Source organism: Phaethon aethereus (assembly GCF_964289735.1).
Source record: "Phaethon aethereus genome assembly, chromosome: 2".
Classification (NCBI taxonomy): Eukaryota; Metazoa; Chordata; class Aves; order Phaethontiformes; family Phaethontidae; genus Phaethon; species Phaethon aethereus.
This window is the reverse complement of record NC_138582.1, coordinates 102,154,304-102,179,958: the sequence shown is the minus strand read 5'-3', so window position 1 is coordinate 102,179,958 and position 25,655 is coordinate 102,154,304. Positions and strand designations below refer to the sequence as shown.

The following is a 25,655-nucleotide window of genomic DNA, read 5'->3' as shown; positions in this document are numbered from 1 at the left end:
TGCTGTAAGAAACATCTGCAACAAATTGAACCAATTTGAAACAAGTGTTAGTGTTCATCCATAAAGCTAAAAGGTCAAGTACTGACAAAATAAAAATCTGTGTTTACTGCAGTAGAACTGCTGGTTCACCGACAGCCTCTGTCTCTCTTAAGGATTAAAAAATCTGCTTTTTCATATGGTTAAAGTATTGGGATTTTTGTATCTTTGAAAGCAAAGCTAAATTTTGCCTGAATGGGAAAAGCTACTTTGAGAAATAGGATGCTGAAGATAATGGTGAAAACAGCTTATAAATAACTTTTCTTGAAAGATGAGTTGCAATAAAAATTAGAATGATTATTTCACAATATCGGAGTTGTCTGGAAGGTGAAAAGTCATTGTTGCATTCGTCCATTCCTTAGCTGCGATCAGGTCTAGGTGACCCAAGGAGAGCTGCTGTACAAACCCTTGTGTTACGGTTGTATTCCAGACCCGTGTGTATTTAAGCTTGTTCTGGATTTTATGTGCAAGCAATTTTACTGACATTTCAAGGACATACTGCTGATATGATAAAAATTGTTTCTGATTAAGAAATTGGCTGATATTGCTTGTTCTCTGTTTTTGGGTTGAAAATGCAAATTACTCAACCCATGCAGAATTACATGTGGACTCTTGAAAAAGACCACCCATATATTGTATCAAAAAAAAGACCACTTATGATGAAAGAATGTCTTTTTCCAGTATTCTTGTGTTTACCATGTTCAGCATATTAATTATCTTGAAAATTGGTTTGATTTATCATAGTGGGATAATCAGATTGCAAACAGTTTATCTTAGCTATTTGATTTATATTTGATTGTAACCAGTTGGTTGATTTTAACCGAGGATGATTCAGAATACCTTGAAAAGCTCTGCAGAACATGAATATTTGACTGTTATTTTAGACAGAGATATCACTGAATATAACTTTATTTGGGTTTTTTTTTTGTTTTTTTTCTTACCTTGAGAAATCAGTCAGGAAAATACAGAGCTCAAACTTAAGAAAAAGCCTTCAGCTTTTTTTCTTTCATTGGATTCCAGAAAATAGATTACAATGTTTAAAATGAATAACCATAATATTTGGAGTAATCATCTATGTCTCTTTAAAAAGTTCCATATACCAGTCAAACTCTGCAAACAGCATGTACAGAAACTCAGGTTTTAATTTCCATGTCTTCAATGAAATGTTGAAGACAACATTTGTGTTCAAGCAGAAACCTCTGTATGGTTTATGTTGATAATTTATCACCAAATCGAGAAACATTCCATTGTATTAATCCTCAGAGAAGACAAATCTTTTCTGTGGAACTGGTTTTACATACAATAATCACAATTATGCTTTGAAAATAATGATGCATCCTCATCACCCATTACAACCTCCTGGCTATTGTGGCTATGAAGGTCTCATAGGTAGTGTGAGATCTGGGCACCCTGCACTGGTGTCCTCAGTGGCAGAGCGATGGGGAGAGGCAGTGTTAGCAGGTGTTTATCCCTCACCTTGCCTGCCGTAGGTCCTTCCAGAATACAGGTGTTCAGCACGAGGTTTTGTGTTTAGGGCTCCACAGCCCTTAGAAGCTGTATATGGACCACAGTTAACCCTGGAGCTTCTGCCTATGAGGGACTGCTTAGTTGTTCCCATGGTTTTCCCCCCATCTTTCTTCTTACATACCTCTGAATGCTTCTGGCTGTGTCCTTTACCCTCATGGGGACCAGCTCATGGTGCCACCAAGCTGAGTTTTGCCTTTTTTCTATTCCTCAGCTGCAGCAAATCACATTTGCCTACAGTGCCAAGCAGCTCTGTAAAGCTGGATACGGGAAGTATAAGCGGTCCTGCTGAACATAGTGGCTATTCCTATGCTGCTTGTTTGGTTGGCTCCAAAGCTGCTGGGTTGTTGTAGCCTGTAAGCATGGCTCAGGTACAGCTGGCTCATGTTTTTGGGAGGCTCCAGATCCCACATGCCCAAACACTTCCCGTTGGATGGTGCATCTTGGACTTGCTGGCCACAAGGCAGTTGCATGACCACGAAGCAAGTGGGAAACTCTGCTGTGCTGACAGCTATTCTGGTATTTGCACGTAGTCCTAATTGATAGGGCTATTCATGTGGGGAAATAAGCATGTTTATCTGCAGAGTCGACATTTTTTTAGGGCACTGAGGAGACAGACAATAAGAGAGTAACAGAAAGGAGAGCCAGAGTTGTGTTGCAACAGTATTGCTGGATTCTAGTGTTGCATTGTATGGGGCTTGAATTTGGTCTTTGCCTGAAAGGAAGCCCAGTGGACTGCAGTAGCTGGTATTTCTTAGTGGTGCGATTTCTTCTGAACTACAATTTGCACCGCCTCAGAATGGGGAGACATAAAATAAGGCTTTGTGTGCACTTAGCAATTAAAAATTCCTGTGCAAGTTACTGTGGGGTTGTTTTGAACCTAGACAATTGTCTTATGCCTGAGTTCCTCCTTCAACATTAATTGGATGTTTTCCACTTGTTGCTAATACAGTTTATGCCTTTTAAATGGATAAATACATTCAGTAAGAAAGTTGGGAATAATTTGTGTTACAAGACATTTAACTGTTGTTTCTGTCTTTGTTATAGTCCGCTGATGATAATTACGCAGAAGATCACAACACTTGCATGCCAGTTACATGATGGTAAGAAAAGGAATCTCTTCCCATGGCCTGGAGACAGCCTTTTTATTCCAGCGCGATCTATGGTTGATTACGGAGTAGATTAATGTAGTTCAGCAAGTTGCTCTGAATAAAGGAAAAAGCTTTGTGGAGGGAAGTGAGAAACTTCAAGTTTTGATCAGTTCTCTAGGATCAAACTGTCTTTGCAGTAACAAAGACAACTGTTTTCCGCTTTGGGAACTCTGCTTCCGTGGTCCCCAGTTCGCATGTTAGCTAGCACCTGCATCCGCTGTTTGGATGCTGCAGTGCATTCCCATTAAGCTTGCTGAAGCTGTTCCTGAGTCTCAAAAATCAAGAGCTGTATTTGATACATTGGTTCAGCCATTAATGTCAATGTAGCAAAAAATATCCTATCCCTGATACATTCAGCAATAAGGTACTCCATGAGTTGTGAGAGGTGGAATTCGTCAGCTTTTCCCCAGTGCAGGGAGAAGCACAGTTGCAAGCAAAATAACATTGTCTCCAGTCTTGTGCTGTGCTGTGACAAAGAGCGTTATTATTTCCCAGTGAATGCCTGTGTCTAGTACAGTGCAAAGGCTGGAAATGTCAGTTGTCATCAGTACCGTTATTGCTCCTGTCTCCTGATGTTGCAGTGTGAACTTCTAGTGGTCTGAGGCCCATTGCATTATGAGCTGCGGGTCACTAAATAAGCAGCCTGCTATATAAGAGTTCTTATGGTCTAGGATTTAGGCGCTGGCCGCACCGCAGACTGCAGGGTCTGGCGTTGTTCGCAAGCCAGGTTTGCACAAGTGGGTCTCATGCTTTTAGCTGGCTATAACAGGTGCAGCTTGAAGCTCTGTGTGGGCTAATCGACCTTGTCGTTGACAGTCACGTTGCTGGGACCTCTCTGCTTCTGGTATTCGAGCCAGCCAGCTCAGGTACCGCTGCATGCCACAGCGGTGTGCAGCCTAGATGCACACCTAGAATGTTGAAGGTAAACGAACAGGCGGAAAGGACGAGGTAACAGCAGAGGCAGGAGCATTTTAAGCACAGCAGGAATCCTGCAGATTAACGATGGTGGAAAAGGCTCATTTTGTTGTGCACATCCCTATATGGAGCAGTTGATCAAATGATGATCAAGCTTGCAGTTCAAGCGTCAGTGACAAATTTCTATTTGTAAAAATTTAACGCAGCTGCCCATAAATGGAAACAGACAAACAAAATACCCAGCCCTTTAAGTAATTAAGTGCTGAACCGTTTCCCTGGAACTCCGGCCTCCCAGTATTTACAAACTGAAATAGTGGAGTGAGAATGGAAATACGCAGTTTATCAGCCGCCTTTTTAGAAAATGGATCTTGTGTGTGTGTATTGGTAATTATGGCCAGTAGGTTTAGAACAGTAGTGTTAATTGATGCTAAGCCCCTAATCATATATATATGCATGCTCAGCATCAAGTGCTGTGACTCATCCTGCGGTGACTTGTTCTGCTGAAGCCAGTGGGATTCCTCAGAGTATGTGCAGCTAGAGCTTCAAAGTGAAGGTTTTGAGGTATTTGCTATGAGCCACATCTGTTTATGCGCTGGCCGTCGTACAGGATTTTTCCAGAGTTTTCCTGGGACAGCAAGTTGGTGCTCTACCTCTGGCCCCAAAGGTCTCATGCACTCAACAGGAGGCTGCCCTTCTAGCCTGGACCGTGTACAATTCCAGATTGTTACTGATGTATGTGTTTAGGCTTGCTCCAGCAGCAGGCAGCCAGGCTGCTTGTTCACACCAGTGGAGCTTCTGTTTCCTGAGACCCCATTTCTCTTCCACTGCCCACTCCTCCTGCTGTGAAATGCTCCATTTCTCACCAAGGAGCCAGCAGGAGGCTTGTGCTTAAATGAGCCAGCGGCTTCTGGGAACAGAGGTTCTTCCAGCCCAGGACTGTTAGTAGTGGCTGCTGGGGGTCACTGCCAGTTGCTGGCATTGCGAGTTGCGTTGTGTGTGTGGGAATGCTATGGCTGCTCTTCCTGAAAGTGTAGCAAGGGTGAGAAAGGGGGAATGAGGTAAGGAACTGGGTAGAGAGGTAGGGCAGAAGATGAATATACTTGACCTAAAAGTTAAGAATTGAGCTGTATTGCAACCGCCTGTGACAAAGGAGTCTTGAAGCTTATGGCTTTAGAAAGTTATCTGTGGGATGCAAACATAAGGCTTTGGGGATAGCTCTCACTGTTTGGCTCTCAGAAAGATCTAATGTGACTTCTCTTTCTCTCTAGGAATAGGGCGACAAGCTGAGGAACTCACTGCTGAGCAAAATCGGCTTGCTGTAAAGTAAGAATTTAATTCCCCTACTGATTTGTGTTTAATTTTATCCAAAGAAGTTTAGAGTTTGAGTTTGAATTTTTTTTTTTTTCCTTCACAATGCTAGGGTCAACTTAGCGGCCTGGCCATAAAAATGTTCCCTGCTTCTTTCCAGTCCATGATAAGCCAAAAGTTCTACCTGCATTTTCTATTTGGTTGAACAGTTTTGTTTTTAGTGATGCTGCTGCCAGTGCCCTCCTTATACAAACATATCTTCTCTGCTATATTCCCTATTTCTTCAATCTAGGACTTCTGCCTTTATCACCCTGTGCTTGTCAGTAAAGCACTAAAGTACTCGGCAACAAATCATTGACTTAAATATATATTCCACATGCAACAAAACTAGTCTTTGCTGAATCAACTCTTTTATATTCAGGCTAAGACTGTACTACATGGTCTTTTTGGCTGTTGTCTTCATCCTATCTGTGATATGTTATTTTTCCAAGTAGAATACTCCTTCTCTGTCAGCAAACCACTGCAAAGTAAAAATCCATTTTGGTTTGACTCTGACACTTGAAGTACTGCTTTTCTTTGCCATAGTTTTTGGATGCTGATTTTTTCTATCTCCCTCCACAATGTTAATGCTCCTAGTCTTTCATCTTATGTGACTAGTCTTCTCATTTTTCAGAGGGAGACAGCATGTTGATCATATGTTTGGGCACCTATTTTTTTCTTTTGTCTCTCAATGCAAATGCAGGATGCAGGTGAATTCTTTTTTTTTTTTTTTTTTTTTTGGAAGAATTAGTATTACAGAATTAGTCTTGGAACCGTAACTACTTTTCACCGTGAAGTGTTTGTTTAAGGCCAAGGAAATTATTTACTTTATTTCCAAGGCAGAAGATTCAGCAATGAGAAAATCTGCCTATGAGCTTCTAAAAGTAAGAAGGGAGTAATTTCTTGAAAAGCAAGTGTCCTGTAGGGAGACTTACATAACTTGCTGTGACCCATAGCTTTGTGTCTATTTTTAAAGCTCACAGCATAACGTTTAACTGCGCTGGGCCCCTGTGACCATATGATTAATTCTAGTCAAATTCTCACCAAACAGGCTTTTTTCTTTTTTTCCCCATGTACAGTAGATGTACTCATAATAGAAAAGTACATGCCAATAGCTCAAGTGTCGGTGGCAGACAAGTCATAACTGAAGAGTTTTAAATCCCCTTTGGTAACACAGCCTTTTGTCTTCTCTCCTGTTCTTGGTCTGTTTTTGTTTCTCACTCATCCTCTGTACATTCCTTCGTGCATTGCTCATGTCTCCCCACCCACCCTTGTGCAGAATCTAAGCTGAAACTAACAACTTTATTTTTAATCTTACTGTAGTGCTCAGAAGCCCAAATCACAGACCTGATTTTGCAGAACTGAAAGATAAGCCTTACCCCAAATTGTTTGCTGCTTCTTTCTGTGAAATGATTTCACCAGAGAACATATCATTCAGGCGCTAACATCTACAATAACTAGCAGGGTGAATGCAGAAAATCCTGGCTAAGCTAACTGTTTATTCAAAGTAATTCCACTTCAGAGTAAAAGTAGGCAACAGCAAATGTTTAACTGTTGCTTAGTTTTTCTGCTAGAAATCTATGTTTTGGTCTGAAAGAATTTTAAGTGGGTTTTGGTTTATACATGTCCAGCTGTGTCTTGGACAGGGAAGTCTTGAAACACTGTGCCCTAGTTTCTGTTCTCATCTGGGGACTCCTTGTTTACTTGGACGTCGACTGCTAGCACATTTGTGGAGAGCACTGTGTATCTCAGTGCAGAATTTGGATGTTGGTGTTTTCTGCCACATAAATAAAGCAAGCCCAACAATTTACAAGGTACAGTAGCGGTGAGAGGCCTGTGCATCTTTCTCTTCCATCCTACTGATCCGTAGCAAGGGCAGTGGATCTTCTTCATTTTATGTCTAATGTAACCCCCACCAAGGAACTTGTGGGATCTGCTCTTGCAAAATGGAAATAATGAACACGATGGGACTCTCTTTGACTTTCATCTTCAGCTGTCTTTTGATGTATGTGTTTTTTTCCCCTTAGTTCCTTTTCCTGTTCGTGATGCAATACAAGCAATTACTTCCTTTATTTGCACAGCAGGACAGAGTGCCTCTTCATTCTCTTCCTCTATGTATCACATCACACTTCCCATTTTTCAGAAGGCTGAACTGAAGGGTGGGTGAGAGCTGCTCTCAGGCCTGAGAGTCCTGGTCTTAAATGCTCCCTGCCCTGTGGTTTGCTTAGCAAGGCAAGGTACTGCGTTGCACTGCTTGGTGAGACCAGGGTTACCCAGCTTGTGGTCAACCAGACATTACTGGTCCCTGACATACTGGCCAGATGTCCAAAAACAGTTACCAGCTTCTCACTCCTGCTGCTGCTGACCTGTTCAAAACATGCAGGTCAATTTGTCTGAGAGTGGGTATTTAAATTCATGACTGTTTTTTAACTACAATGTTTCTAGTAATAAGATTACAACTTTTCAAACCAGTAGCAGTCCTTCACCTGTAGCTTAAGCACTTCCATGTTACCCTTGTTTTGACTGCCATCTGCCAGGCATCACTGGGATATAAGAGAGGTTGTGCTTCATCTTCTCCAAAACGGATATAGTGAGCTTTCAGCTGTGGGGAGGGTGCTAGGACAGAGTTGGGCACCAAGGCAGGCAGTACAACAAAAACAAAAGCATTCCAGAAAGCCTTTGCTGTGTTTTACCTTCGATTTTTTTGTTTGGTTGTGTGTGGATGATTTTCACAGGACAAGACCTTCTTTACTGGAGTACTTAAGCTATCTCCTCAATTTTATGAGCATCATAGCTGGGCCTTGCAGCAATTACAAGGATTATATAGCCTTCATCGAAGGGAGGCATGTGCACATGAAACTGTTAGAAGTGAACTGGAAGCAGAAGGGTTATGACAGACTTCCTGATCCTTCTCCAACTGTAAGTTTTAAAATGACAAAGATTTATTGCAAAGGGCAGGAGAGTACAGCTTTGTACATGATTCTCATAATTAAAAACTAAGAAGAAAAAACATTTTTTATTATCTTCCCAGTAAATGTTACAGTGTTTTTTTCCTGTGAAGAGGATGCTGTTTTTATCACAGGGTCAGGGGTGAAGGGGCTAGTTTCTTCCTCTTGAATTCCCCAAATGCATTTGGCTTGCAAAACGGGTCATTGGTTAATGAGTGTCCTTTGTGCAGCGGTGGGAACTGTCTGCAGGTTCTGACAATGAGGGGTTGCAGTTCAGCTCCAGACAGAGGAGGAAATGTCAGGAAAAAATAAGTCAAATCTCACCCGTAGTGCAGGAGATGTTAGAAGTACATGAATCACAGCTAATCAGAAACTGTAGCTTGTCCAGGTGCTTTGCAAGAGAATCTCACACTTTAAGATGACTTGGTAATTTTTCATATACTATTAACACTAATTTTATTTTAGAACTTTCTAATATTACTTAAAACCTTCTTACAAAATCATCTTCTTGTAAGGCAGGATAACATAGCATGAGAACCAGATTCCTTTCTCTTATCTTAAGGTGACACTTTGTAAGTGTGTGCAGAATGTCTCCTCTGAAGTTGACTATGTGCCTATGCATCTCTGATTCCTGTTGCACATGGTTGTATTTCTACAGACTTCAGTGGCGTTACTTCTGGTCTACGTTAGTCTGAGGTCAGAATAAGGCCACCGTGTTAGATGCAAGTCAGCAGAGAATATTAAAACTTGCATTAAAGACAATTGCACATTAGTTTATTCCAGAATATGGAGAATATATAAAAAGAGTACTTGGGATCAAAAAAATGCATTGTTGTTTCAATAGTGTATTGCACTTTTATTAGTCTTTTGAGAACATGAGTCAATTTTTAGATGGTACCTAAATGCCAGATTTACCTTTTTAATTATGACTGTATCAAGGAGAGTTTGCTCCCGATGCATATTTGAAATCGCCCTTTGAACTACTAACATGGTTGTCAATAATAGTGCCTAGCAAGCTGAAGAGCTGTAACGGGAAACACTGGTGTAGCTGATACCCTATGTCATAGGAAGGTATGCATGCTGTATAAGATGTATGCTTTTTGGACAAGTGATTTTTAGGAAGACCTCTGGATAGTAGATGGACACTAAGACCTACTGTTGCACTGAATACCGATCCTTTTAGCTTCCAGGAGCAATCCAGTCTTTAGTTCCAGGAGATGACAGTACATATAAGGGAAAATCTCTGCTTTCCGTTGTAGGGTTTTGTTTGCTTGTTTTCCTTTCTCATTTTAGGACCTCTACTAACTGATGTAGGAGTCTCTTGTGAAGTTCATCACCAATTTTTGACTTCTAATTGTCCTTTGTACCTTTCTGTAGGTAGTTCAGTAAACCAAATTAAACCAAAACTTTGACTGTGGACTTTTCTTTGTCACCTCTTCTAAATTAATTATTATCAACTTTGTCACTGCTGACTTCATTGGTTCTTGAAGCGCATTGTTTTTGTATGTCATGAGCACTGCCTTTTTTTTTTCCCTTAAGCAAATGTTTCTAATGAATGTTTCATTGTTGTTTGTGCTTTTTAGGGAGCAGTGATGTACAAGCTGTGTATCACACTAGTATCTCTCATTTTATTCTTGACACTTACCAAGAACTTTCCTGTGGCGTATATTATTGATAACGAATTTCTTGATAAAACACCCTTCTTGTCAAGACTTGGTTACTTGTATGTTGTAACACAGGCAGCAAAACCAAAGTATTACTTTGCATGGACATTAGGTAAGTCTGGCTACGTCACTTATTTTTATGGATAACAAGTTCTTAAATGGGGGAGAGGGTCTGAAACACTGGAGGCGTGGGAAATGAATTAATCCCTAGGCCGGTAGCTCATGTGGGATATGTACATGTGCTCCTGTAGGCAGTGGACCCCACTCAAATGGGGAGATGTCAAAAGTTTTGAAAAACATGCATAAAAGCTATTCTAGCTTGCCTGACAACCCCTGCCTCCGGAGCCAAATCTGCTTTCCAGCTTCCTGCCAGTAAAGTCAATGTAACAATTTCCTCTTACTTTAGACTTTGCACCAAGATAATTTTTACAGGAATTCTTGGGGAAAAAAAGTGTGCCACCTCTAAACCTTGATTTTTATGCTTTATTCGTAATTTGCCACTTACATCAGTGGGGTTGGAAGGTTCAAGTTTGTCACACTGGCTCAGCCTCTAAAAGTATGTTACAGTGCAAACAGACCTCTCCCTTCCTTTAGGGATGTCTTTAGCACATGCATCTGTATTAAAGAGCTGTAGTGCTTGTTGAGGTGCTGAAGTTAGGCTTTGCCTCTAAGGACCTGCTACAATGTTAGATTTTAGTGGTCAAGAGAAAGGATTGGAGAACCATGGGGAAGGTGGGGAACAAAGGAGGTGATGGGAAGGACCCAAGAATCTCTGCAAGGAAAAGGAGAAGAGAAGGAAGAAGGCTCATTATAGAGAAGCAAGTTTCTTTTATTGGGAGCCAGCTAGACTGGTGGTCAAAATAAACGTTTTGTATTTTACCTTCTTCCTTTTAGAAGTCACCTTTCCCATCTATGTGTGAGGAGTCAAATCCTTCTAGGCCAGGCTGAAAACTGAGAGGCTGAATTTCCTTGCTGGTATTAAGAAGACTGTGTGTAGGGGAGATCCTGAAAGCCCAGCCAGCAATGCATACACCTGAAACTGAGAAGAGTGTCATTGAGATGGGATGGAAAGAGTTGGGGAAGTTCATTGCAAGGCTGTGATTAAACTGCTGGGAAAAAAACTGACAGATTGAGGGAAGACAGCCAGGACTGGCATGTGTGGGATGGGAAAGGCTTTGGGATAAAGAATTACTCGCTCAGAAACTTATTTTTGTGGGATTCAATGTTAAATTGTTGTGTCCACCTTTTCCAGCATTGTAGTTAACTAGAAGCCCATTATCAAAGAGGTAAACTGAACTTGGATTTGTGGCATGACTAAGCCATAGAGTAGAAATATCTTACAAATGAGGGGGCTCAGGAGAAGCATGCATTGCGTACTGGAGGGTGAGGCCTCTGTTATGCACATTGCAAATCCAGGCAGCAGAACAGCAGACACTTTATTCTTTTGCAGTTTAGCTCCCAGTGGCATGGCCCAGGGCATTACAAAAGTGCCTGCTGAAAGGGCCGATAAGCACTTACTGCCCTCAGAAAAGGACAGGCACACTATTGTGCGAGAGCCGTGCTGCTGAATTCCTCAACATCCATGGAAAGATGGAAAATTCGGCTTCTCGCTGCATTAGCAATAGTCATGGGAACGTGGCTGCAAACCTAACTCAGAGCTGTCGATGAAACCAATCTGGGACTGAACGCCTGCATCCAAGGAGCTGTGAAAGCCAGAGCTGTTCAAGACAGCAGGGAAACCTCTGCTGGGCTTTGCGGAGGTTGGGGTTTTGCGAGCAATTCGAGGGTGGACAATTGTGATTCTTCTGTGCTTCACACCTTGCTCTGCAGACAGCAGCTCAGGAAGCGTGAGGCTGACAGGCCTGTTGTATTATTATGTCCCTGGATTTCTGGTTTGTTGCTTTTGGCAAAGAAACACTAAGCTGTCCCTGCTGCCTTTGGAGGAAGGAGGACCAGCAAATCCAGGAGTGCCCCTGCTCTGAGAGGACAATTACATGCAGCTCCAGTCTCAGAGATTCGGCAGCATCCTATGGGCCAATTTCAGGCAGGATTGTTGTTTGGTTTTTTTTTTTTTTTAACAGGGAGAGAATTGGAAAAACTTGGAGACTCTTCTTTCCATCAGTAAAATCTAGCTCTCTTAGTAAAGTGGAAAATAAAAAGGAAAGTTTCAGGTTAGAGAATGTTGCTCAATTATTTATTTATTGTTAGTCTTGTTGCTTTTAATTAGGTTCTGTCACTGGTTTTGTACATTAGGGCTTCTCCATAAGCTTGTGCCTGTGCTCATAGCATTTACAAAGCAAAATCAATTTTCATTCTTGGGAAAGAAATGCTGGCCTTTTCAAAGCATAACTTAACCAGGCTTGTATTTTGTAAATTGTCTAGAAGGAAGAGCTTTACCTGTATTTTTTTTCTTTCCTTTTTCTTCCAATAATCCTCAATGTTGGTTGTACCTAGTGATCCAGAGGTAATGAATCCCTTCTGCTTTCTTAGTACTCTGAGAGAGGATTTCTGGCAAGGGCGCATTAAAAGCAGAATCTTGAGACCCAGTGATGAGGTGGCTCCCAGGCAAGGCTGAGAGGGGAGGTCGTTGACCGGTGCCCTGGGAAAGAGCACGAGTGCAGCATGTAAAATGCCTACCATTACCCAAGTGGGGTAGTGCAGTTAAGTTTGTGACTGAATTACTCAGTATGTGATTTGTAGAGATGGTGAGGTACCTTAGTGATGCACTGAGCAACAGAATTAACAGAAGGCTTTGTCTGCCCAATTCTGAACGAAAGTCTTAATTAAAACAACCATGTTGGAACCCTTAATAGAAATGGTAAGCATGTCTTTGAGACACTACAGTTTTTCTGAATTCTGGAAAATGCTGTGACATCCAGGTACCCTTTTGAGGAAAATGCTCATTCATTTTACTGAAACTCCTGTATATCTATCTCACATGGATAATAAAGGCAAAATAATAGGACACATTATTTCTATTCATTGTTATTTTATTATTTTATTTCTTCTGCCCAAGGAGTAGCTAGTCTTTCCTCTTGAGGAAATGGCTGTTGTGTTGCCTTTTAGCAATGCCCCTTTGCCAAGAGGAAGCTTTTTGGAAGAGAGGATGCTAATTGCTACAAAGCTGGCTTGAATTTGTGTTTAATGTCATACTGACTTGTAAGAAAACACGGTTCCTCCAGCAGTCTGGTTTGACCTGTTTTGCTTTGACATTGCAGCAGACGCAGTCAACAATGCAGCTGGTTATGGATTCAGTGGAGTTGATGAGAGTGGTACTTTCCGCTGGGACCTGTTGTCCAATTTGAATATCTGGAACATTGAGGTGAGTTAAAGGAGTTGCTACATTGGCATAATTATAGAGAAATGGGCATGAAAATGGGGAGAAGCTTTGCTGGAAAGAAAATAAGTCCGTGCCACCAGGCTGCCCCTCTTTAACATGAAGAGGTTTTGTATTTTATCTGTTGGGCAGATAAAAAACATCTGTCACACAGGCTTTGTCATGCTCTGTATTCAGGTTGCATTTCTAAATAGTTTATAGAGGGCTAATAAATGATTAATCAGATGTTTAATAAATGAGCAGTCAGTTACTGTAGATTGTGGCTGAGTTCAGCAGGGTCAGCAAATTGCTCACAGCTATGATTCTCCACCATCTGTGGTGTATTCTGTTTATTTACTTCTAACAGTCTTCCACTTTTGTAACCCAGTTGAGTTCTCTACCCGGGTGCTGGTAGAGAAAAGAGACTGCCACGAGCAGGCATCGCACAAACACTAGCAAGGACTGGGTCCCTGCACATGCCTGGGGTGCTGCTTGTAAACAGAGGGAAGCAAGAGTCAGAGAGAGAACAGGTACAGACTGAGCAACCTGAGTGGGAACTGGCAGGGCCACATAGCACTTAGATGGCTGCTGTTCTAGAGCTCCATCCAGCAAACCACCCTGTTTCTCAAAATATCTGTCACTCGTTTTTCTTGTGACTGCAACATACTTTTAACGTCCACTAGTCTTTTGCAAGCTATTTATGTTTGTTTCTCTAAGGGAAAAGATGGCCAATGTAATTTGTTTGCCCTGAAGAACATTTTGTGTGTGCCAGTGAAATGTGAAAATGTTTGTCTGAGACTGCTTTGTAAAGGCTTCGTTTCTTTAGAAACAGGAGGAGCTTCCCCCTGAAATTCTGTAGTTACAATTTTAAAAGGGAAAGCAGATGAAAATAAATTAACTGCTTTATTGCTGAATGATCTGTAACTAAATGGATGTACTGCAATAGCTCTTCTCAAAAGCAAAAGAGCCCCTGTAATTCTTCATTGAAAGATGCCAAAACTAGAAGTATCATTATACATTCTCTCTTTCTCAACATCCTTTCTGTCTTTTTTTTTACCTTAATTAATCCTCAGCGTACATCTCTCCTTGAGAGACACAGAATACACAGCCCAGAAATGCTCCATGACGGCAGCACCCCAGATACCACTCTGAGATCTTGAATCAATATCTGATTTGGTTTTGGGGCAGGAGATGATTCCTACTTTGATGGGCTGAGGCAGTTTCTGCTTGAAGGAGGAAAGTGAAGTGCAGGCAATGGTCTTTAGTCAAGACAAATTAAAGAAACAGGAGCCTTTGCTCCTTTCTACCCACTGAACTGCAGGCCCCTCAAAACTTTTTTTCCTTTACTGGTCACAAGGGCAATAGAGATCAGGGTGGAGAAATTATTTCCAGAAGCATAAAACAGAGTGCTCTCCATTGATTTGATCTTGTGAGAAGAAGAGGGGCTACAGAGACCATTACTTCGGGTAAACCTTGAACTGTCACTTTATGCACCAACAACACTTCCGGGAGTTGAAGTTTAAGTGTGATTGTACAGAGCGTTTTCAGCAGGTATAGCCACCTGCATATGTAAAATTGCGTAAGAGTTGGGAACCTGAGTGCTAAATGTGGTGAAGAAATTACCTGATCTGTGGTAAAGGTAAGCACATGGCAGGAGTTGTGAGCGCATTAAAATGTGACAGGGGCTAAAAGCGTGTGGGGGACTTGAAAGCCTTGTCAGCATCCATATTTTGACAGCCAATGACTACTTTCTCTCTTGGTAATGTAACAGGGGAACTTAAAGAAGGCCAAAAGTGGCAATATTAGTTGGAAGAGAAATTATGTTTTTCTTGGCTTCTCTTGGTGCAGTAATGCAATTAAAATGTGGCAGTACAGCATTGGGAATTGCTAATCATTTTAACTCTTTAAACACAGAGGATTAAGTGCTAGCCTTCAGGATTCCGTGTGGAAGTGCAAAAGTATCTGCACATTCCCCTTGGAAAACTTTGCCTTTAATCCACCTCTTCAATGTGGCCTTGCCTTCAGCTGATAAGGGAAAAAATGTGGTGTCACTGAATCATGTCCCTGCTTGGGACGCTCGGGGGCTTCTGTCAGCAGGCAAGGAGCAAGGGGGAGTGGGGAAGGGGAACCACCAGAGGTGAAGTTGACCAGGGTTAGGGGAACTGATGCTGAATGGAGTCCAGCAGTCACCTAAAGCTGGGGGAACTGGTGCTGTGAGGAGGTACAGGTGGTTCTCCCAGGACTCTGGAGTCTACTCTGGTTTCTCAAGCGTGCAGTGGACTGAGAATTGGCCTCTAAATTTAGTCCTAACATTTTTTGCCCCTGTTTTTCAGTCTTCCCCCTTCCTTCTCCAAATAATAATACACTTCTTTTAGTTTTTATAACACTTTCTTTTAACAGCACTCTAGGGAAGTCCAGACTGCGTAACGGGTGGCAAGATATCTCTTCCAAAAATGAAGCTGTTTACAAAGTGAAGGGAAGGCCAAGCATTTAAAACAAAAAAGCTTGTCAGATTTCCCTTAATTTGAAAAATAACCAAACACTGTATTTAATTTTGCAAAACAAAGTGAGATTTTACAGCAAGTGCCAAGTGTTAGCAGTGAGCAATCAGCATATTTAATGTCCCTCCCAAAACATATTAGTGTAACGATGGACTGTGGCACAGTCTTCACAGCAGTTAGCTACTAGAATTAATATTTTCCATGTATCTCCTCTCTAATTTAAAATGCAAGTATTATTTTACAGGTTTCAGTGCTAACATTTAATGTGAACTTCTTTCTTAGACTGCCACAAGTTTTAAAATGTACATTGAAAACTGGAACATTCAGACAGCTGCCTGGCTTAAACGGTAAGAGTAGTGAAACAGTAACATGCCTGTGAGACTCAAAAACTTTAGATGGCTTGGAAAATGCTGACTGGTGAATCTCATAAATGTATAGCCTTTTGTTCTTTCTTTGTTTCCTGTGTCTGTAACAGTTAGTGGAATATAAGGTTATTTGGTGCTGTAAAGTTTTATTCCTGCAAATGTAAATGCCCACATTTTATATATGAGCCGCAGAGTCATAAATGAACCGTTCAGATCTTCCAAAATAAAAAGTAATAGCATTTTGATGGCATCTTTTAGGCTGCTGTTTGCCTCTGTTATTATTGCTGTAGTGTTTCACTTTGCTATGTTATGTTTCCCATGTGTGTTACTACCGGAGGTGAGCCTTGCTGTGTCACTGGGGTCCAGTTCAGCTACATTTGGAGAGAAGTTGAAATCTTCAGAGCCCCAGTGTAGTCTGGTTTGGAGTTACCAGAAGATGCGTGCCAGAGAGTCCCTGTTTAGGATATGGAGAAGAGACTTCATACAGCATTGAGAGGATCTGATTTTAACCTGTGAATATTAAGGCACATATAAATACTAGAATAAGTCCAAATTTTGTAGACTGAACTGTCTCTTGTTACTCGTTACACTTTTTGCCCCGATTAAAGCTCAGCGTACAATCAATGTGGTGTCTGTAATGCAGGCACAGATTTACTGTAGTTATCGTAACTATTTTTTTTGTTAAATATATACATCTTAAAAGTCAATGTCTACTAATTTTCATGATTCAAATGATATTCCGGGTAAAAAGTGCATAATCTTGACTCGTTTCTTTGGAACATAGCATTTCAGTTAAGCTTCAGATAGCCAAATAGACTGGTTGGTGTGTTCTTGAACCGGTATAATTCGCTTGCGTCTTTGGAGTAAGATTTTGGGCTGCTTAGTTAGTTAGCAGGAATTCCCTGCTTTGCAATAGCTTACGGCACGCCCTGTTGTTCCCAGCATCTGCCAGATAACAGTGCCTAAAAATACCTCCCTTCAGTTCACCAGTGAAGGGTGGGGTCACATCTCCTTGTCTTTCAACTTCTCTTGATCTGCCATCAGGGTTTTGAAAGGTAGTGTGTGATTCCAAATAGAGCTATAAAGGTGAATGAAGTCTTGCCTGCCCTTTGCCCCATTATTTATTTAAATGCTATGAGCATCAGGAATATTTGTACAGGCATTCTTTGGACACTTGTTGCATAAAAGCATGCTTCCTCTTTCCCTCTAACTCTCCATCTAAATGAAGGGAGAGTACCTGGTCTATAACAGAGGCAAGATAAAACCATTACGAAAACAGAATAAGACCTTAAAAACAGAGAAGGATTTGAAGTGCAATGTCCATTGTTTCAGTTGTATTCAGCCTCTTCTTGTTTTGTTTTCATTTTTGCAGCGTCTGCTATGACAGAGCTCCCTGGTACCCGACGGCTTTAACATTTATCCTGTCAGCCCTGTGGCATGGTATCTATCCTGGATATTATTTTACGTTTCTCACTGGAATCCTTATCACACTCGCAGCCAGAGCAGTATGTACCTTTCATTGTTCTCTTCTAAGGCCCACGCTAGGTACTATTCCAACTGTCACCTGCAGGGACCACCCTGACCCAGGCAGCTTGTCCCTGCTGTGAGCCCTCTTTCATGTTTTTGCAGGCTTGATGTTCACTGCAACTTTGTTCTGTATTGAGGCTAATTACAAAGTACCCCCAGCAGTTATAACCAGCACCAATTCTGCACGTGCTGCCGTGCTGTCCCTGGCTGTCAGAAGAAACGTTGCTTGTAGTGCCACCGGCTATGTCCATGCAGTCAAATTAGCTTGGGGTTCAAGGTCAAGGAGCCCAGACTTCTTCTAGGTCATGTTGCCTATATGCTGGCGTGTAATTGGCTCTGTGCCCGGTCTTTCACAAGAAGCTGTTATGGGTTGAACATTAGCCCAAACTCAAACTCTTTCATGTGGATGCAGTTGATGCAGTAAACTGGTCTCTGTGTTTATGGGCCTCATCTTGGGTAGAGTCACCAAAGACAGACAGGTTTCATGTCTCACTGTTAAATTTATCACTGCTGATCTTTCAGGCTGAACCAGCCGGTTGTGCAGGGCTGGGAAGCACCACTCTGTCTTTCAGAGTTTGACTATGGAAAAACAACCAGGTCAATTTGAAAGATGAATTAACCACTATGGCTATAGTGGGTTGCTTAACATATGATCTTAACACGTGCTTTGCCTCTTATTTGTGAGGAGTTCACAGATGTGAAGGTAAATCAAAATCTCTAGGGAACAGCACACGCTTGCAGGTATAAACACATACTTGTTCATTTCAAGTAAATTTGTTTCACTGTTGGTAAACAATAATAAGTCAACACCAGGAGGGAGGAAGATCAAATCATAACAACTCCCCTGATAGTGTCCCAGGTACACAGCATGAGAGTCTGCTCCTGTGATTGACAGAGGAGATTGGGGGACATTTCTCTGTTTGCCACTGGTTGACTGTGGGATCTTGGATATGTCAGTCAATACACTTTCGTCTTCCTGCCCTCAGTGCTTTCTAACTGGTGTATAAACGTTTCTGTAATACTAATGCTGATGATAAGTGGAGAGTCATACACTACAATGCGTCCACATAACTGCCTAAGAAATGAATTTATATAATTTTCTGTTTACTTTTCCCTGACCTGCAGATAAGAAGCAATTGCAGACATTACTTCCTCTCGTCAGTGCCTCTCAAGATGGCCTACGACGTTGTTACCTGGGTTGCCACTCAACTGGCTGTGTGCTATACTGTTGCACCATTTGTTATGCTGGCTGTTGAGCCCACAATTAAGTTCTACAAGTAAGTTCTCTCCTCTTGACTGTTATTCTCCAGACCGGCACAGGCTTTTGTTAAATAACCCAAACCACACTGAAAGGCAGTTGGCATTTCAACAAATTTGAAAGGAGTTCAAACAGGATGCTTAATAACGTGTAAGGGGTGATTTTTGCACTCCTGTAACTTAATGAGATAATAATAATGCCAAGACAGAGCACTTCACTTGTACTTCTCAGTCTTTCTGTGTCCTTATGTGACTTTTCACATACTCAGTTTCCTTTTTCAAAACAGTTGAGTCTCAACCATTAACAGTAGCCAAGGCTGGAGAGGTTAAGAATAACGTGAGTTAGCAGTAGGAAGCACTCGATGAGAAGAGACCAGCTTTCCAGCTGCCAAATGTGTAGAACAGGAGATGTGATCGGTCAGCAGGAGATAAGGAGGATGCCTGGCAGGGGGTTACTTCTTGAAATGTGTATGCTTTTCTTTTTGAATGCTTCCATAGGAAGTGAGAGCTTCCCTAGGTTCCTTAAAAATAAGAAAACACTGGTGTTGCAGAGTATATTGAATATACTCTAATAAAAATAATTTGAAATAGAGAAAATGACAAAATAATTTGAAAAGGGAGACTGGACTACCTTATGTTACTTTTCTTTCATTCTACAGTAAACTGTCAACATAGAGAAACAGGTTTTGGTTAAGACGACAGACAATTCCCTCCTCTAACATAAAAGACATAAAACTGATAGTCAAGATAGCTGCTGTCAGTAAGCCTGTTTGAAGGGAGTTGAATTTTGACATTTTCTATTCCTGTTTCTTTTATTATTCCTGCTGAAACATTTATTTCAACACAGAAAACTTACCATATAAAAATTACTCTGAATCTTTCATAGTTTCATTCCTTAATATTTTTTGCCCTAGTGACTTTGAACATAGTTAACATTTAAACTTAGAGACCGTTAAGCAAGAAAATTGTAGGTCTTTGGATCAGGGCATGAATTTTTGGAGCACCGAACACCTAGCAGTGGTCTTAAGCACCTTACAGGGATATTAACAACTATGGTAAGAAGCATAAATGTGACCAGAGAAAGGTGCATCTCTGTGGTTAAGAGCTGGACCATACTGCGCCCAAACATCGTCCTTCCCAAGCTGCCAGAGCCTCATGTAATTGGTTTAAGTACTTTTTGTTCCTGTTTGAATTTGTGTATACCAAATTATTTGAAATATAAATATTTTATATTTAATAAGATATCAAATAAAGATACCTCTGAGTAGTTGCCTTCAAAAACATAATCCTTCTGTAAACATGATTACCTGACCTTCCCCAGTTAAAAGTCAAGTGTTTTGATTTATTTCTGATCTCAACACTTGGAATTATTTTTTTTTTCTGTCACTTTTTAAAATTAAAAAAAAACCTTGTACAATTTTTATGTCCTAAGCATGAAAGATGTTTTTTCAGAATGTGGCCATGTATACGCTTAACATTAGAGAGATTAATAAGTCTGGGGTTGGATTACGTGGGTTTATCTGAGCTGTCAGACTTTGGATTCTGGAGTTTGCTGATTGATTCCTTGCCTCATTAACATCCACAGCAACATTTTCATCGATGCCAGCAGATACCACATGCATAGGCTGTGTGAAATTCAAGGGTGTATTTTTGTGCTGTCTAGGTCAGGTTCCTACCTTCTGCATTCATCCTTTAGCACTAAATTCTTCGTGGACTTATTGAGGTTGCACAATTCATGTTATTACCAACAAAAGTATAAAATTCTCTTTCTGCTTTTGTTCCCAGGTCTATGTATTTTCACATGCACATTCTAAGCATCCTGGTGTTGCTCGTGTTGCCGATACGATCTCAAGCCCACTCCATAAGAAAGCCTCAGAATCAGGCCATGCTGAACTCTGTTAAAAGCAAAGACAAATGATGCCTCCAAAGAAAATTGCTGATATTGGGAAATCAAACTGTCACGTTGGAAACAAAGAAAGAAGAAGAACGGGTGTCATGAGGGTTGAAGTACAAGACAAACGGCATTTCTATTGGTTATTTTAAAATCTTACTGGACAGGGCAGAAAAGAGCCTGAGTGACTGTATTTGAAATTATTCCAGTTAACAGAGATTTTACAGGCAATGTTTACAGGCTCATGGGGCATTTTGATTTTTTAATAAATATTTTTATGAAGTGTTTTTATATATTTAAACTTTTTCACACAGAGGGGCATTTTTGCTCTTTTACAGAAGTGTACAACTATTAATCAGTAAATAATCCTGTGATGAGGGACAGGAAGCAGCTAGTAAAGAGTTAGACCGGCTGCCTGATAGCCTGGCGCTGCGGGCAGCTGGCAGGGGAAGCTTTTCATCTCTTGGCTGTGGAGGGAGATGCTGCAAGTAGAAAACTACGGACATAGAGTTGATCAAGATGCTGGCGCTGACTTCTGCCACGGCAGGGAGAAGAGGAAGCAGGGCTTTCCCCGGCAGTCCCCAGAGCAGGGACTGCAGCCTAAACCTCAGCAGCAAAGGTATTTCACATCCTTCAACGTGATACCTGCTGGTAATGAGGGCAAGACAAGTCCCTTGGGAATTGATGTCTGTCAGCACAGGCGACTGGCCAAGTCAAAATCTAAAGCCAAGTAAAAGCGAAAGGAAAGTGGGGGGTGCGCAGGGAAGCCAACCTAGAGTAAAAGAAGGGACATACACCCTGTGATCTGTAGAGTTGTGCTTCTCTAATGACGCAGCTGATGCTCATTGCTACATCAGCGTTACTCTGCAGTTTTAGCCTGATGCAGCACTTCCATTTTGGTATCTAAACAACTGAGGGCCCATGCAGGTTTAGCGTCTTAAAGCTCACAGATATGGGTTAAGTATGAAAAAGGTTTGTAATGGATGAGACTGTTCTACTCAAAAACGTCCCATCTTACAGAGGGGTTACTTTCCGGCAGGATAACACTAATATGAAACCTAAACGGTAATTATCATAGTCACAATAAATCATTCTCTACAAAATAATTGTGATGTGGTATGATCATCACAAGAGTCAAGACTGAGTGCTTGTATGATCTTGTCATGTGACTTGGCCTGTTGATGCAAGTTTCCCTGCCTGTAGTCCTTGGCTTACAGGGATGTTTTGAGGCTTAATTTCTAAGAGCTTGTGCACTGAGATAACTTTTTGCAGAATGCTGTGTCAGGTTTTTTAATTTCATTTTTTCTAAATCCACTTACCTACCCCAATAAAACAGGCTCCTACAACACATCAAAACCAACTAAAACATTTTTTTAAATGACTGTTTTCCAGGAATGTTTTTACCAGGATTTTGTAGAAGCGATTCCTTTGTTAAAGTGCTGGTATTTCTTTAAGATTGTTTAACTGATGTGTGATTGGGCAAAGAATCTGCTGTTTACTGCATCCTGATTTTTGTGTCAGATTAAAATTTTGCAGAATCCTAACGTTTTGGGAAGAAACAAATAGGTGAAACCAAAACAAGTTCCCCAAAAAGTTTGGTGTTTTTTCTTTTCTCTGGTGGGAAGTTTTGGTCCTGTGACCACCTCATGATTTAGAGTGTAGTTCATGGAAGACTTTATTTGGTAATTTATTTTGAAGGTGAGATGGGATTAAAAGGTTGATCAGAATAAACAAAATGCTTTGTGTCACCGCCTGGCATTATTAATTACAAACGTCTAATGTGAAAATGAGTGAGTGGGTGTGAGATCCCTCACATTTGTGAGGAGAGGTGTTCAGGTCTGCCGGATTTTACAGAGCAGCTGGGCTTTATATCCTACTCCTGCTGGAATGGAGACGAGATGACCCCCGTGCGTTTTTGTGGCAGCTTTGTCCTTAATGTGACCAGTCCTTATTTGTGCTCATGTGTGTGTTCTCCTTGTGGCACCAGCCTCAGCTGCATCTGGGACATCTAAGGTTTCCCTTGAGATCTGGCTGGTTTCTTGTGGGAGAGAACCAGGGCACGTCCCCAGGGAGGACATGGGCTTGGGCGCTGCTGGCTGTGGCGTCCTGTGGGCTGAAGCCAGCCTGCATTTACCTCCCAGAAACATAAAATCCAGGCTTTGGCAAGCCTGCAGAAGACAAATGTTTCCAGCAGGTTGGCTTTACGGAATCATAGAATCATTAAGGTTGGAAAAGACCTTTAAGATCATCAAGTCCAACCACTGACCCAACACCACCATGCCCCCTAAACCATGTCCCGAAGTGCCATGTCTGCATGTTTTTTGAACACATCCAGTGATGGTGACTCCACCACCTCCCTGGGCAGCCAATTCCAGTGCCTGACCACCCTGTCGGTGAAGAAATTTTTCCTAATATCCAATCTAAACTTCCCCTGGTGCAACTTGAGGCCATTTCCTCTCGTCCTATCACTAGTTACTTGGGAAAGGAGACCAACACCCACCTCACCACAACCCCCTTTCAGGTAGTTGTAGAGCGCGATCAGGTCTCCCCTCAGCCTCCTCTTCTCCAGACTGAACAATCCCAGTTCCCAGTTCCTCTCGTCCAGTTACCTGCACGATCACTTCCCTGCTCCTGCTGGCCACACTATTGCTGATACAGGCCAAGACGCTGTTGGTCTTGGCCATTAGCACCTGCTTTGGAAAATTGAGGCCATTTCCTCTCGTCCTATCACTAGTTACTTGGGAGAAGAGACCAACACCCTCATCGCCACAACCCCCTTTCAGATAGTTGTAGAGAGCGATAAGGTCTCCCCTCAGCCTCCTCTTCTCCAGACTAAACAACTCCAGTTCCCTCAGCCGCTCCTCATAAGACTTGTGCTCCAGACCCCTCACCATCTTCGTTGCCCTTCTCTGGACACGCTCCAGCACCTCAACATCCTTCTTGTAGTGAGGGGCCCAAAACTGAACACAGGATTCAAGGTGCGGCCTCACCAGTGCTGAGTACAGGGGCACAATCACTTCCCTACTCCTGCTGGCCACACTATTGCTGATACAGAATTAGTCTTATAGCTGTGGGGAAAAAAAAGGAAATCATCTAAAAGCTTTGCTGTACTGCATTTCTGTGGCCTAGGCAGCTTCCCTAGCTGGACATGGCAGTCCTGCAAAGCTAACACAGAGTGGATTTAAATGGCTGTAAAATATTCCTTTGAAAAAAGGCTGTTAGCTTTGGTACTACCTTTCTCAATCCATTGTACTGAATCTTCCTCTCCTTTTCTTCTGCTTGGGAGCAGAAAATTTGGTTTTATAGAAAGACTGCAAACAACCACTACTATTCAGAGGAGACTCGTGCTTGTAGTGTGCTACTACAAGCTGTATATACTCCTGTGCTCCTACTTTGCACAGGAGTATATAACTCTAACAGCCAATGTAGAAATTCAGGTTATAAAATGTGATGTCAGGAACTTGAGCACTGGCCTTGCATTACTTGGTCTCTACTTGGAATACTGTCATTTCAGGGTGTGCTTCAGTGATTAAAATACATGATTGTGATTGCCAACATGTTATTAGTTTCTAATCCCACTCTGGGTTCCTTGTGCTGCAGAAAGCTGAGGGGCTCTCTAGAGAGGGATTCTGAAGACAAAACCAATCTTCACGGTTTGTAAGAGAGAAATAAGGGACTATCAGACAGAAATGAAAAAGGTAGATTGTACTGAATTGACAAAGGTTGTATTTTAAATATAGGAATACCAAAAAGACACCGGCACCCCCTTGGACTGAAGGCAGATTCTAGCTGCTATTTTTCAGCTCATTTGTCTGCATTAGAACTAAACCAGCAGTTGAGACGCACTTAGGAGAGAGGTCTGTGTGAAGAGTAAAACTTAATTTCAGCTTAAGTATGGGTCTGGTATTTAAAGAAGCAACAGATCAGCAATTTCCTCAGTGGACTGGAAGCACAAAGTACTTTCTTTTACTGTCCTGTAAGCCGTCCCCCTCCTGGAGTACATTCCTGCATGTCCCCTTGGAGCATGCCAAGCAATGGAGGCAGCACAGAAGTGGGATACAAGGTGGGCAGATATTTTTCCTCCCTTTTTGGCTGCTCTGTTCTGCATGCATACGTTGCAGATAGTTGGGATTTTTGCATCACTTAAAATGAGGTAGGCGGGCAAGAAAGCCGTGGATTTTCGCTCTATTGGTAGGTGTTTGCATAAACCTGCACTTGCCTCTCTGCACATGTAAAAGCAGGCTCAGCAAACTAGATGTGGATCCTGTCTTAGACATACAGGTTGAAATCCTGACATCCAAGGAAGTCTAGCGGTAAAATTCCTATCAATCAGTGAGGTCAGCATCTCTGGTGTTTAAAGCCTTTATCTCCTTATCCCTGAACTGGGGACATGATAAAAATATTCTACTGGCTGCAGTAGTAAAGGGACTGAATGCAAACTTGTCTTTGACATTTAAGAGTGTGTTACAAGGAATGCCTGTGGTCCACATGTTGTGGACAGAGGAAGAGCATGTGTCTCTTCATCCTTGCTGGAGAGAAAGTGACATGCATGGTTGCATACTGAAATATCAAATGTCCTTTGAGGTACCATTCTCTTCCCTTACGTCACTGAACTAATGTACTTCAGCTCTCAGGGGCTAGAGACATTCCACTGCGACACAAAGCGAGAAGCCTCGCCTGACATCTCGGCGCGAGTACGAATGCACAGTGTGCGCTTTGAAAACGTATTCTTTTGTGCGGCGTCAGCCTGCCGCTCCCTTTCTTCTTAAGAGATGGCAGTAATAACATGCCTGAAGCATTCGGATTTGCTCGGGGTGGAAACCGCAGCCTTCCGAGCGCTGGTGTGACATCAAACGGCAACGCGTTTGCTGGGTTGCGCTTACGCGTAGTGCCCTCTGTGGGAGAGTGGGCCGCGGCGAGCGCTCGGAGGAGATTGAGGTGGGCTGAGTGGGGGACGCGGCAGAGGCGAAGGTTTTTGCAGCCGCGCTAACGGCAGGACAGCTGGTGGTTTTTGCACGTGCGGTGACAAAGGTGCTTTGCTTTGGGGCAGGAGATTGAAGACCTAGGTAGATTGGAAAAAAATATTATTACAGGAGGAAATGCTGCCTTGTTGGTAGAAAAGATGGTGTTCCTATGCCTTAAGAACTTGGGGTACGCTTTTGTTCAGCTGACTCAAACATGGCCCGTGGAAGGGAACCACAGGGTGGGGGAAA

General features: G+C 42.0%; 1 protein-coding gene across 1 annotated transcript in view; it reads left to right on the top strand.

Annotated features, from left to right (window-relative positions):
- Positions 1–20,469, top strand: part of MBOAT1 (membrane bound glycerophospholipid O-acyltransferase 1) — a gene marked incomplete at both ends in the record, with an annotated part of 56,169 nt that extends 35,700 nt beyond the window's left edge. The window contains 9 exons of the mRNA XM_082014682.1: positions 2,608–2,663; positions 4,895–4,949; positions 7,709–7,892; positions 9,505–9,697; positions 12,804–12,907; positions 15,685–15,749; positions 17,140–17,272; positions 18,420–18,571; positions 20,337–20,469. Coding sequence (XP_081870808.1) covers positions 2,608–2,663; positions 4,895–4,949; positions 7,709–7,892; positions 9,505–9,697; positions 12,804–12,907; positions 15,685–15,749; positions 17,140–17,272; positions 18,420–18,571; positions 20,337–20,469 — 1,075 coding nt within the window. The remainder of the gene's footprint in view (positions 1–2,607; positions 2,664–4,894; positions 4,950–7,708; positions 7,893–9,504; positions 9,698–12,803; positions 12,908–15,684; positions 15,750–17,139; positions 17,273–18,419; positions 18,572–20,336) is intronic.
- Between the last annotated feature and the right edge of the window lie 5,186 nt (positions 20,470–25,655).